The sequence below is a fragment of the Ctenopharyngodon idella genome, chromosome 12 (assembly GCF_019924925.1).
Source record: "Ctenopharyngodon idella isolate HZGC_01 chromosome 12, HZGC01, whole genome shotgun sequence".
NCBI classification, from domain to species: domain Eukaryota; kingdom Metazoa; phylum Chordata; class Actinopteri; order Cypriniformes; family Xenocyprididae; genus Ctenopharyngodon; species Ctenopharyngodon idella.
In genome coordinates, this window is record NC_067231.1 from 3,863,259 (window position 1) to 3,877,500 (window position 14,242).

Genomic DNA, 14,242 nt, shown 5'->3' on the forward strand with positions numbered 1-14,242 from the left:
CCATAAATAAGCATACAAAATATCAAATACAAAAAAAACAAATCACTTTATTACAAAGATCTATTTACAATATTATTTCAAGAGAAACAGTCACCAAGAGATACCAAAATACAACTGGCTGACTCTAGAAAAGTACTAATTCTTTAAACATTTAATTGTTCAAGAGCTAAAACTTTTACACGTCCTGATATAAAGGTAAATAACATTTATAATTACTGTGCAAAAGGTTGGCTCAATATTTTATTATGTCATTATGTGGACGAGTTGTTCCAGTTGAAAAAAATTGCATTTTTAATCATTACACTTGCACAAATTTCAGATAGTTAAAAGATGATTATAACAATCAAGTGATATCATTCATGTGTCTTGTGTCTGTTTGTGTAACTTTGGTACAAACAAAGTAGGAAACTACATAATATAAAGTTGTTTAAAAAATGATTAAAAAGCCTCTTATGGCATTATAATCCCTGTTTATGTAGGACGGTATTTTGGGGTGGGCTTTCTGCTTCTCTGTGCGTCTATCTCAGCAGCTGTACCAATACCAGCAGAGTTAGAGTCCTGATGAGCACCATGACCCGGTCAGCCCAGTTGTGACTCGATGCGCTCTTGAGCTGGACTCCTCCAACATGGTTTTGGATGAAGTTACTAAAGCTGGACACTTTGGCATAGACTCCTGGGCGGTTTGCTTTAGCGCAGCCGAGACCGAAGCTCACAATTCCAGCTTGCACCCAACTACCATCACTGATCTGACACACCAGAGGGCCACCGGAGTCACCCTGAAAAAGCATGCATGCAGAGAACAGACAGGTATTATGACCATAAACAATGCACAAATAATGTGCATTTGCATTTCATACACCAGCACTCAGTGCTCCTCACCTGGCAGGAGTCTTTGCCCCCTTCTTGGTAGCCAGCACACATCATGTCAAAGCGGATGTCAATATTCTCTGTGGGGTTTATCAGAAACATATCCTGACAAGTCTTGGAGTCAATGATTGGCACTTGGACTTCCTGCAATGGCCCAACCCCCTGTAGAGCAACTAAAAGAGACGAGAAAAGATAAGACTAAGCACTGAGAGGGAAAAAAAAAAAAAAATGTTTGAAATTGCTTTTGTCTCCTCTTTTTATACACACTGAGGGGATGAGAATTTATTTATTTATTGTCTGTGGTAAATTGTCAACACGCTACGCACGCAATACATAGATACTGACCTTGAAAGAATTGGATATTTTCATTCAGCAAAGATGCATTAAATTGAGCAAAAGTGACACTAAATACATTTATAATTTTCTTTCTTATAAATGCTGTTCTTTTTTCAGAGCCGTGACACACCAAGCCACCGGTACGCATCTGTCGAGTTCATTTTTGCTGTGTTTCACACATCGTCAGGGCCGTCTCATGGCTGTTCATGTTAAGCAAATGAATCCGTGCACGAGAATGAAAGCAAAAGTGATGAAAGCGAGCAAAGAAATCAAGACAGTACAGACAGAACGCTGTTCTAATTTACGTCATCTTACCTGAAAATTCCAATTTGCAAATATTTACATAATAACATGAGCCAAGAAAGTGATAAGCATGATTGATATTCAAAATGGTAAGCAAGCACTGCTTTGATTATGCTTTGTTTATCTGCAGTCCTAGGTTGGTTTTCTCTTTTTGAATTACAAATATAAACTATTGATACTTGCTGATATAGATAGTTATTTCCTTACACACAGGCGCAGAACACACATTCTAGTTGCCAGTCAGCTGTCGCCTTTGCGGTGTGTTCACATGCAGCTTTCTGTCCCAGACGCTGCCGACACAAGGCGGCAACACAATTGGCTTTGTCGCGTTAGTTCTTTGACATTGGCTTGGTGTGTCACGGCCTTTAAACTTTTTATTCATTAAAGAATCCTGAAAAAAAAAAAAATAAAAAAAATGTATCATGGTTTCCACAAAAATATGAAGCAGCACAACCGTTTTCGACACTGATAATAATCAGAAGTTTCTTGAGCGTCAAATCAGCATATTAGAATGATTTCTGAAGGATCATGTGACACTGAAGACTGGAGTAGTGATGCTAAAAAAATTCAGCTTTGATCACAGGAATAAATTACATTGTTTTACAATCACATTGCAAACAGGTAATTTAAAAATTGTAAAAAATATTTCACAATATTACTGCTTTTACTGTCATTTTTGTTCAAATAAATGCAGCCTTGGTCAGAAGAGCCTTTCAAAAACATAAAAAAAAAAAAAAAAAAAAGACCCCAAACTTTTGAACAGTAGTGAAATTTAATAAGAGATTATGAATTTTCTGTGTAATAATGTGCACCAACATAGGCTTTTGAGTATATTTTGCCACGCCCCTTTTCTAAATGATCCTGTTATAGCTACCTAAAGGGTAAAGTTCAACTTTTTTTTTTTTGATTAGAAAATTGTACTGCACTTCTGATCAGGTGAAAAACCTAGGACTAGTTCGCAAAAGTAGTTTTTTTTACATAATTGCGAATATTTAATGAACAATTTGATTGACAGCAGTGGATCTTGAGGTTGTTCAGTATGAGGAGTTCACAATATTCATATCAAATGATATGAATATTGTGTAGATGTGTGAAACACCACATGATTACAGAGGCGTAAAACTCATTAGCGGCATCTAGTGGCCAATTTTTTTTTTTTTTTTTTTTTCCCCCCCTCAAAATTCTCACAGACCTCTAGGACCATGAGCCGAACATACCCACCAAGTTTCGTTCCGATCGGCCTCTGTTAAACTTGTCTAATAGGTGCTCAAACTTCATTGGCCAATGGCGGACATGTTTTTCGAGATACGCCAATATCCTCAGAGACAATCATGGCTCCTTGGACCAAGACACTGCATGCCAATTTTCAAGTCAATCAGACTAACGGTTGCATAGTTATAGCTGTTTTCAGGGTTGTTGTTTTTTTCATATTATAGCGCCGCCAAGTGTCCAAACGCCGCCATTTCTTTACTGTGACCACAGATTGAGCCCATACACAAGCATACCAAGTTTGGTGAAAATATCTCATTCCGTTCAAGAGTTATAGCCATTTTAGTAAAAGTGGCCCCACCCATTTCTAACCTTTTGGCACCGCTTAACGACCATAAATCAAATTTTTTATTTTTTTTTGATAATTTTTGATATTCAGTCTCCAGAGAACATTTCTGCACTTGTTTGGTTCTGATCAGGCGAAAAACCTAGGACAGTTTACAAAAGTCGGTTTTGGACAAATTCAAAATGGTGGAAAATTTTGTCCAGATGAAAATTAAATATAAATATGAAGCTAAGGATTCCAACGATATAAGGTACTTGAGTCTACGTCAAACAAGTTATGAACAGTTTCACGTTTTTGTATGCACTCTCTGGGTGTGTGTGAGGGATATACTTGATAATGTCAGATCGTACATCGTTAAAACAACAATTACGATATTATTGCAGATGATATACAGTGCATTCAGAAGGTATTCAGACCCCCTTCACTTTTTTCAAATTTGTTATGTTGCAGCCTGTTACTACAATCATTTAAATTCATTTTTTTCTCATTAATTTACACTCAGTACCCCATAATGTCAAAGTGAAAATTTTAGAACTGTCTGAATTTATTTATTTAAAAAAAAAAAAAAAAAAAAAAACTGAAATTACATTTATATATGTATTCAGATCCTTTTACTCATTACTTAGTTGACGCACCTTTGGCAACAATTACAGCCTCAAGTCTTTTTGGGTATGACACAACAAGCTTTGCACACCTGGATTGGGGGATTTTCTGCCATTCTTCTTTGCAAATCCTCTCAAGCTCGGTCAGGTTGGATGGGGACCATCAGTGGACAGCCATTTTCAGGTCTCTTCAGAGATGTTCAATCGGGTTCAAGTCAGGGCTCTGGCTGGGCCACTCTAGGACATTCATAGACATTCATTCCACTCCTGTGTTGTCTTGGTTGTGTGCTTAGGGTCATTGTCATGTTGGAAGGTGAAACTTCGGCCTAGTCTGAGGTCCTGAGCGCAGTGGAACAGGTTATAATTGACGGTATCTCTGTACTTTGCTCCATTCAGCTTTCCCTCAACCCTGACCAGTCTCCCAGTCCCTGCTGCTGAAAACATCCCCACAGCATGATGCTGCCACCACCATGCTTCACTGTTGGGATGGTTTCGGGCAGGTGAAGAGCGGTGCCTGGTTTCCTCCAGACATAACGTCTAAAACTGAGGCCAAACAGTTAATCAGAGCAGAGAATCTTGTTCCTCACAGTCTGAGAGTCCTTCATGTGCTTTTTTTTGTAATCTCCAAGCAGATGAGAGGCTTCTGTCTAGCCACTCTGCCATAAAGCCCAGAATGGTGGAGGATTGCTGTGATGGTTGTCCTTCCGGAACTTTGTCACATCTCCACACAGGATCTCTGGAGCTCAGTCAGAGTGACCATCAGGTTCTTGGTCACCTCTCTTACTAAGGCCCTTCTGCCCCGATTGCTCAGTCAGGCTGGGCGACCAGCTCTTGGAAGAGTCCCAGTTGTGCCAAACTAATTCCATTTGAGAATTATGGAGGCCACTGTGCTCTTGGGAACCTTCAGTGCAGCAGTTTTTTTTTGTACCTTTCCCCAGATCTGTGCCTTGCAACAAGCTCTGAGCTCTGCAGGCAGTTCCTTTGACCTCATGGTTTAGTTTTTGCTCTGATATGCATTGTCAGCTATGAGGCCTTTTATAGGGCCTGTTTACACCTGGTCATTTCATGCATTTTCTGTCATTGGACAGCTATCCGATCGTGAAATGCCCTCCGAAATGCATTCAAGACTGATTTAAACCCGATCGTTCAAACCACCCTAGGAGGTGGTCTGGGACACATGTCAGATGAAACTGAACAAGTCTAAATGCATCTGGCTGTTGAAACCACATATGTAAATTTTACTCCTCCAAAAATGCTAAAAAATTAACGCGTGAGAGAGTGTAATAGGCTTAATAACATGTTACAGCCAGATATGACGGCACTACTGCAACACGCATTGCCGCAGATGAGCAGCCAAGTATCTCTTCAGCAAGCAGACGCACAAACTGCTGCAAACTAAACTTTAAGTCGCAGATGCTCAAACCAATCATCTTCATTAAAAGTAATGAAACTAAATGATCTTACCCATGCTGATGCCACTCTCTCTACTTTTGCGGCCTTTGATTTTGAAATTAGCTCATGATAAATTAAATGCAGCTCATATCTGTTGCTTTTATTCAGTGCATTTACATGCACCCTCATAATGTGATTATAATGGGATTTTGGCACTATTGCAATTAAACTTTACCTCATGTAAATGCAATACTTCAATTAAAGTAATGCGATTAAGCTCATAATCATAGTAACCATAATCGCATTAAACTAGGTGGTGTATGGCAATTTTAAAATCTCAATATACAGGCATGTAAACATCTTAATCGCATTATTCCCGCACTAACCAAAGTGCGCATGTGCTTGGACGTAGACAGATGCCGTGAATGAACTCCGTGACGTTATTCTGAAGTTTTCTCTTCACCACCAAAATCGCTAAACTCTCTGAAGTCTCTGCACTGTATCTTCATCCACAAGGTGCGAAGAAAGCGACGGCAGCTTAGGCATACCCGGCATTGCGATGTTCACTACGGCGCCAAATAATATCCAGTACGTCCATAAAATGTATTTTGAATTTTATGTAAGTAGATTAAAACAATGGCCAGTAACATGCATACTGTATGCCTGAGTGTTTCACCTATTAGCGAATAATCAGAGTAATGAAAATGTTCTTACTGCGATTAAGACCTTACTCCGATTATGAGAAATAATCGCATTATCGGTGCACATGTAAAGGTAGTAATTGACGTGTAATCCATTAAATTTGCATATAGCATGGAAATCGAAGATCGGATTTGTATCCGTTTTGCAGAGACACATTTATGTGGCCAAGTGTAAATAGAATCATTTTGATAAATCAGATCCAAATCTGATCTGTAAAAATGTATGAAGTGACCAGGTGTAAACAGGCCCATAGAGAGGTGTCCAATCAATTTAATTTACCACAGGTGGACTCCAAGTGAAGGGGGTCTGAATACTTTCTGAATGCACTGTATATCGCACACCCCTATGTGCACAATGGTAATTTTAGGGTGCACTAAACACTTTTGGTGCGCACCCGTGTTCAATTGACAGTTTGATGAGTTCGGTTTGTTTGGATGATGTGAACGCTGTTTTTGGAACTTGGGTGCACACACACAAACTGTAACTAAGTCCATTTAAAAATGGTGGTCTGGAGTACGGTTCATGTGTACTAAATCACGGAAGTGAACAGCTATTGATGACGTATGATTCTGTGATAAAACGGTGTTTTTGTCTGTGTTCTCACTCACTTTCCTGACAAGTGTGATTGACGCACTGCAAGAAGAGAGAGAATGGAGAATGTAACTTATGCATTCTTTAGAACAGTTGCGGTACTTTCATGGCAGATAGACGGAACTGGCATTATGTGCTGCTGACGCTTTTGGAAAAAAAAAAAAAAAAAAAAAAAAAAAAAAACAAAGGTGCAAAAACCAAAATATAAAAGCAAGGTGAGTAATGCTATGCATTTTGCCGCCTTCTCCTGCGTCCTCGATACCAAGCAACAGCTGCTTTGAAGATGCAAACACAATGCAGTTTGAACCCAAATAATACAATCCAGAGGGGAGCAAATGAACTTGGGTTTGGACCAGGCGATCAAACCAAGTGTGAAAGCACCCTTAAATAAGTTAACTCACTCACCTCCATCTCTGATGTTACCCCATCCAGTGATCATGCACTTCATGTCGCTGTTAAACTCCGCATTGGCATTTGGCAAGCAGACAGGCTGAATGCGGTCAGACCACACAATAGGTGTGGCTAGCTCTACTAGAGCAATATCCTGACCCAACTGAGGGTCTGTGTAACCCAGTGGAACCACCACGTGACGGATCCTATGGCTCGTCTGGTCCGGATTCCAGCCATTCAGCTGCTGTCGGCCCGCGTAAATGATGTAGGAGGAGATGTCGTTAGGGCTGGACAGAAAGGAGAAATTGTTTATATGTATATAATTGTTTAAATATATATGTAAAGCCAAAAAATAAACAAACAAGGATTATATGGGTGTTAAAAAAAAAAAAAAAGGTGCATCCAAACTTACTTGGGAAAACAGTGTGCAGCAGACAAGACCCAGCTCTCCGAGATGACAGTTCCTCCACACACATGTCCTTGACTGTCAGACTAAATGTATAAATCAGCCAGCGATCAGGGGGATATCGATAAGAAACCAGATTCGACAGACAATAGACCTTAAACAATGTAGCGCCATATTTAAAGGATTAGTTCGCTTCAGAATTCAAATTTCCTGATAATTTACTCCAAAATGTTAATGTCTTTCTTTCTTCAGTCGAAAAGAAATTAAGGTTTTTGAGGAAAACATTCCAGGATTTTCTCCATATAGTGGACTTCACTGGGGTACAACTGGGTTGAAGGTATAAATTGCAGTTTCAATGCAGCTTCAAAAGGCATTACGTAATCACGTCGGAAAGGCCACGCGTGACGTAGGCGGAAGTACCGCAGTAGAGCGAAAAACTCCATCTCATTTTTCAAAATCATCCAACATTTTTGTTTTACCTTTTTTTGTAAAGGGCGTTTGACTTTGCACGTTCACTTTGTAGACACTGGATCGGAACTTCTACCTACGTCGCGCGTGAACTTTCCAACTTGATTACGTAATGTGTAGCGTATCGCAGAGCAGTGTACGACGAGCATTTGTGGTTAAAAAGTATATAAAATTTTTTTTTTAGTAAATGACCAATCATTTCACAAGATAAGACCCTTATTCCTCAGCTGGGATCGTGTAGAGCCCTTTGAAGCTGCACTAAAACATTCAACTTTGCAACATGCAACTTTGACATTCAGACCTTCAACCCATTGGTAGCCGTTGAAGTCCACTATATGGAGAAAAATCCTGGAATGTTTTCCTCAAAAACCATAATTACTTTTCGACTGACAAAAGAAAGACATAAACATCTTGGATGACATGGGGGTGAGTAAATTATCAGGAAATTTTAATTCTGAAGTGAACTAATCCTTTAATTTTTGACAGGAATGAAAACAAGGCTGCGAGGGATAGAAGTACTGTGCTTTTATTTAACAACATACTGATGACAAAACAGCTGAAATAAATTCAGTAGACAAAAACTCCATAAAAGAGTTTTGAAAGGTGTGAGTTGTAAAAATTATGTGATATAGGACCTTTATGCAGTGCTTGCCGTAAACACTGTAAGTCTATCCCTCACAGCCTTGTTTTTAATCCGCGTTCAATTCAATATTCCGCCTAACCTGACTAAGGTCTATTCAAAATGTATCCTAAACCTTACCTATTAAGTAATTTAAGAAAACTGGTTTGACTGATATTTGGATTCAGTCAAGATCCATAGGGCAAGGACAAATAAAAAGAAAATAGATTTATATTTGTCAAAGAGGTGGAATTGTGGAATAACTGTGACAGGGAATTTAAAACATGTAGTTCACTTTGCAAATTTGTATTTGTATAAATTTATGAAAAGTTTAAGTAACTGTTTTGTTTTTGTATCTTTTGTACGGTTTAAATTTAGCTGTAGAACTGAAGCCTTATTTTATCTACACTTTTTTCATAATACGCATGGAAAAATACTAAAGGAAGTCAATGGCGCCCATCAACCGTTTGTTTGCTGACGTTCTTCAAAATATTTACTTCTGTGTTCAGCAGAATAAAGAAAGTCATACAGGTTTGGAACAGTTTGAGAGAGTAAATGACAATTTTCATTTTTGAGTGAACTATCCTATTAATGTGTCAAATTATGTATATTTTTTTTATAGAATTGTGTATGAGGACCAAAATAAATTATGTAACGAAAGCCTGTGAACTCTGCCTCAGTTCTTCAAAACTTTACTTTCATAATGCCTGCCATTATTACCTGAATATCCACCTGCCAAGGCCAAGCGCCTTCTGACGCAGAAGAACCTCCAACAATCCTGTTCGTCATTATTGGTCGACCACATTCTGAGACAGAGACATGATTCTGGTGACTTGTTTGCTTTCCTCTCACAAAACCACTCTAGTACAAATTAGGTCAATTTATCTTACCTTGAGCCTCGCCCATCCATAACCCTGAATGGCGCCCAACAGAAATCAAAACAACGAGGTTACAATTCAACATTAATTAGGCCTATATATCCATTAGAAACATTTAGCCTATTATTTTTAGAAGATGTGCACCTACCAATCAATATGCCGAAGACAGTCCAATAACATGAGGTGTACCGCATCTTATCAAAATACCTGTATTCCGCGGCGCCTTCAGAAGAGCTCAACTTTGTTGATAATTCAGAGGCGATCGACGCAACTCTTTAAAACGCGGATCTTTCTAGAAATATTCACTGCCTTGGTCGAAGAGGTCGGAAGAATAGTGAATACGGAGACGTCTGAAGTTTCGCTTACGAAAAAAAACATTAACCGAGCTTATTTCTTCAAATGGTCTGCCTACCTGTCCCACAATGCCCAATCAGGAGCGTCCGTTCCTCAAAGAGTGCGTATAGATCCCGCCCACATGTTAAGTTCTAGCAGTTTTGGTTTCTCTGTTTTGTTTCGGGAATTTGTCCGAGAATGCGGTAGGGCAAGGTGTCAGTAGTGACTAATGAGTACAAGTTTCAAATGTAGGTCCTCAGTAAACACAATGTGTTTAATCTAAACAACAAAGTATCAGTAAAGCAGTGGTCTCAAACTCAATTCCTAGAGGGCCACAGCTCTGCACAGTTTAGCTCCAACCAGCTCCAACTCACACCTGCTTGAAAGTTTAGTAATCCTGAAGACCTTGATCAGCTGGATCGGGTGTGTTTGATTAGGGTTGGAGCAAAACTGTGCAGAGCTGTGGCCCTCCAGGAATTGAGTTTGAGACCAATGTAGTAAAGCTTCAAGGTCTACAGTTCTGCCTTGCGGTGGCTTTAAATCCTTGATTTAATCATTTTCCATATAAAAGCTACTAGATTACTTCCATTTTAGACTTTGTCATGTCATTTAATATGGCTGTGTGGGTTGAAGGGACACTGTAAACGAGTTTTGCAGTCAGTCCCTTATCACATGACTGAGAAACAGGTATAACAGGTTTAAATATCTTGTCCTCCACACGTAATGCAAAGGAAGTTATCAACAACAAAGAACCATTATATTTATTTGGCGTTCATGACTTTGTAATTTTGTAGTGGGAACATGTTAAAGTGTTAAAATCAGTCAGGACTTCACAGCTGAAAAAGCAATTATAAATGATTATTATTATTATAAATTCTACAAAGTATGCAAGCAAAAAAAACTGTTATTTCAATTTAGTAAGAATAATTTATGATATTACTGTTTCTTTATTATTTAAAATAAACCCTCACAGGGTGATCAGGACCACTGAAGCACTGAAGGGCTGCAATAATAACCAGTTGACTGTACATTATCCCACTTTATGACATGGCTATGTATGCACTAACGAAAAGTATAAATAAGCATGCAATCAGTGATCTATATAGAAATCTGGATTGCTCATGACATCATAAAAAAGTAAAGTCGCCACGTTGCCATATGGGTATTCCCTCACAATCTATTGAATTAATAGGAAATCATGTGATTTTCATTAGAAAACAACGAGTCAGCATTTTTATATCTGAAATCTCCCTGTACATTCTTACAACGCAAATGTATCTGTTGAACACAAAAGAAGATATTTTGAAGAATATGGGTAACCAAAGCAGTTGATGGACCCCATTATGAAAAAGTCAATGGGGTCCATCAACTGTTTGGTTACCCATGTTCTTCAAATAACTTATTTTGTGTTCAACAGAAGAAAGAAATTCATACAGGTTTGTAACAACTTGAGGGTGAGTAGATGATGAGAGAATTTTCATTTTTGGGTCAACTATCCCTTTAAGACTGACCTTTTGGTTATGTCTGAAAGCTGAAAAATGCTGCCTCCCCAGCCAGAATAAGGAGGTAGAAAAGCAACAAAGCATGTCCGAATCATGATCATGTCACATCCTGTCTACTGAGATACCTTCATCTAATCGATTACTGAAGGCACCATAGATGTATCCTTATGATATTCCCCAATTCCCCATGTCATCTGAAAGTGTGGTTGGTGTTCAGTTTGTGTATAAATAGCCTATGTTTTTGACCAATTTTTTTCCACTTTTAATGTCATGTCTAGTGATTCCACCTCAATGTAGGACTGAATGTTATTTTAAGTCATTCCTGCCTGCTGCAATCAGACTTTATAATGTGCAATAATAATATTTTGCTGCTATTTATCTGTGTATTTTTTTTTTTTTTTTATCTTAGGGAATATTATGTTTTTAGCTTATATATTAGGGGGTACTGTGTGCTTGATTATAATTTTTTTTTTTTTTTTTTTAGTTTGTATTCTGTAGATAGATCGTTGGTTGTTTGTCTGTGAGCAAGGACTAAGTGATTGCTGCTATTGTAACAAACATAATTTCCTGCAATGGATTAATAAAGTATCTATCTATCTACATCAATATTGTAGTAAATATTAAATATGAAATATTTGCTTAGTTAACCCTCTACAGCACAGCGTTGCCCTCAGGCAATGGAAAGTTTTCTTAAGCCCTATGTTTAGTGATTTTTTCTTTAAATGATTACAACCAATTAGAAAGGTCGAGAAAGTACCAAAGAACAGTCCAGTAAGGTGTGGGTGTCACTATCAAACACCATTTAAAGGTGGGACGTCCTGTTCTGACACATGGTCACAGGAGCACATGGTGTGAGAAGAAGGCAAGATTATTTGCTTTAGTAATCTTATTTAAAATGACACGAACTGTACATAAAAAAATATGTGTGTGTGTATGAAGGTGTAGAGAAGACTTTTGTCAGGTTTTATGAAGTTTTTTTTATTTTGCTTGTTCAGATATTCAGTTTTTCTTTTCGTTGCCTCAGGGCAACGTTGTGCGATAAGGGGTACTTTTTGAGGATGTTTTGGACAATACCTCACATTGGCCACAATGTGTGAAGATGCAGGGTTCCTGGGTGTGCAGAAACACACAAAGTGATGTGAAAAAATTGTAACATACACCACTATTTCACAGCAGAGAAGAAGTGCTTTTTGAAGTTTTCGCACGGAGTGAAATCTTATTACATGAAGTACATTATATGGCATGACACAGTACATGATACAGATGCATGTATCAAATTCAATATATCAATGTCTTTCAAGTGTTTTCCCCTTTTTACTTAATGATTTCTTGACATTTTTTTTTTTTAATTTGATTTTGATGATAATTTTCTCTATGATTCTGTACCATTGTTGCACAACGTTGCCAATTTTTTATCAATAAAATGTTCCCAAATGAACCAAAAAATGATGTGGAATATTTTTTTTTCATGTGCCATCAACGTGTGCAGTAGAGGGTTATTATCAAAGCTCTTTCTTGATCATAAATTCTGCCTCAGAAGTCTGTCCGAAATCAGTTTCAGCAGTTTATGCAACAAGTTATTTAACTAAGCTTTCTGAAGCAGCCAATCATATCATTTGCAGTGCTTCATGGGAATGGGCAGATTTTTAAAGGGTTAGTTCACCCAAAAATGAAAATTCTGTCATTAATTACTTACCATCATGTCGTTCCACACCCGTAAGACCTTCGTTCATCTTCAGAACACAAATTAAGATATTTTTGATGAAATCTGAGACTCCTCCATAGACAGCAATTTTTATCAACACTTTCAAGGTCCAGAAAGGTACTAAAGACATCGTTAAAACAGTCCACATGACTGCAGTGTTTCAACCTTAATGTTATGAAGTGACGAGAATACTTTTTGTGCGCAAAAACAAAACAAAAATAACAACTTTATTCAATAATCTCTTCTCTTCCCTGTCATTATCCTTACGTAGGTGCCGCAGTTAGCACAGTGAAGTTAATGAGTAGCCGCAGAACCTGGAAGCGATTGATGTAAACAACGTATGAAAATGACACAGAAGAGAGAATATTGTTGAATAAATTTTTGTTTTGTTTTTGCGCACAAAAAGTATTCTCGTCGCTTCATAAAATTAAGGTTGAACCACTGCAGTCATGTGGACTATTTTAACAATGTCTTTAGTACCTTTCTGGACCTTGAAAGTGTTGATTAAATTGCCGTCTATAGACGAGTCATATACCTCTCGGACTTCATCAAAAATATCTTAATTTGTGTTCCGAAGATGAATGAAGGTCTTACAGGTGTGGAACGACATGAGGGTGAGTAATTAATGACAGATTTTTCATTTTTGGGTGAACTAACCCTTTAATACTAAAGAGTTCTTTTGGCGCAAATTTCTTGTTTCAATTCTCTGATTGGTGGAGATTCTTTGCAGAATCATGGGTAATGTAGTTTTTCACCAGGAATTCCGCTGTTACACACATTTTTATTTTAAAAAATTAGTTGAAATAATGCGGGCTGATGGCTTTAAAAAAAAAAAAAGCTTTACCAACCTCGAAGCTCACAGGTCTTTCTTAAAAGGTCAGTTCACCCAAAAATGAAAATAATGTCATTTATTACTCACCCTCATGCCGTTCTACACCCGTAAGACCTTCGTTAATCTTCGGAACACAAATTAAGATATTTTTGTTGAAATCTGATGACTCAGTGAGGCCTCCATAGCCAGCAATGACATTTCCTCTCTCAAGATCCATTAATGTACTAAAAACATATTTAAATCAGTTCATGTGAGTACAGTGGTTCAATATTAATATTATAAAGCATCGAGAATATTTTTGGTGTGCCAAAAAAACAAAATAACGACTTATTTAGTGATGGCCGATTTCAAAACACTGCTTCAGGAAGCTTCGGAGCATAATGAATCAGCGTATCAAATCATGATTCGGATTGCGTGTCAAACCGCCAAACTGCTGAAATCACGTGACTTTGGCGCTCCGAACCGCTGATTCCACACGCTGATTCATAACGCTCTGAAGCTTCCTGAAGCAGTGTTTTAAAATCGGCCATCAATATAAGTCGTTTTTTTTTTTTTTTTTTTTTGGTGCACCAAAAATATTCTCTTTGCTTAATAATATTAACATTGAACCACTGTACTCACATGAACTGATTTAAATATGTTTTTAGCACCTTTATGGATCTTGAGAGAGGAAATGTCATTGCTCCCTATGCAGGCCTCACGGAGCCATCGGATTTAAACAAAAATATCTCAATTTGCGTTCCAAAGATTTACGAAGGTCT

The 14,242-nt window shown here is 37.9% G+C and overlaps 1 protein-coding gene across 2 annotated transcripts; it reads right to left on the reverse strand.

Moving 5' to 3' along the window:
* Positions 1–22: 22 nt before the first annotated feature.
* zgc:92313 (uncharacterized protein LOC436869 homolog) lies at positions 23–9,801 on the reverse strand. Of its 2 annotated transcripts, XM_051914759.1 has the most exons (8): positions 9,522–9,801; positions 9,258–9,418; positions 9,122–9,145; positions 8,952–9,037; positions 7,151–7,230; positions 6,754–7,025; positions 880–1,040; positions 23–776 (listed from the first exon to the last, which is right to left on the reverse strand). In XM_051914759.1, exons 2-8 carry the CDS (start codon positions 9,301–9,303, stop codon positions 519–521), a joined length of 927 nt encoding a protein of 308 aa, XP_051770719.1. In that variant the 5' UTR covers positions 9,304–9,418; positions 9,522–9,801; the 3' UTR covers positions 23–518. The 2 variants fall into 2 exon arrangements, with proteins under 2 accessions (XP_051770719.1, XP_051770718.1); XM_051914758.1 differs by lacking the exon at positions 9,522–9,801 and having other exon boundaries at positions 9,258–9,515.
* Positions 9,802–14,242: the final 4,441 nt, after the last annotated feature.

What these genes read in the sequence shown, in the direction of transcription:
- zgc:92313 (XM_051914759.1), bottom strand. Translation starts at nt 9,303, where the DNA reads ATGCGGTACACCTCATGTTATTGGACTGTCTTCGGCATATTGATTG. An exon ending in ATGGATGGGCGAGGCTCAAG is followed by an intron (nt 9,038 to 9,121) that starts GTAAGATAAATT and finishes TCTCTGTCTCAG; the next exon opens with AATGTGGTCGACCAATAATG. An exon ending in GGGGCAAAGACTCCTGCCAG is followed by an intron (nt 777 to 879) that starts GTGAGGAGCACT and finishes ATGCTTTTTCAG; the next exon opens with GGTGACTCCGGTGGCCCTCT.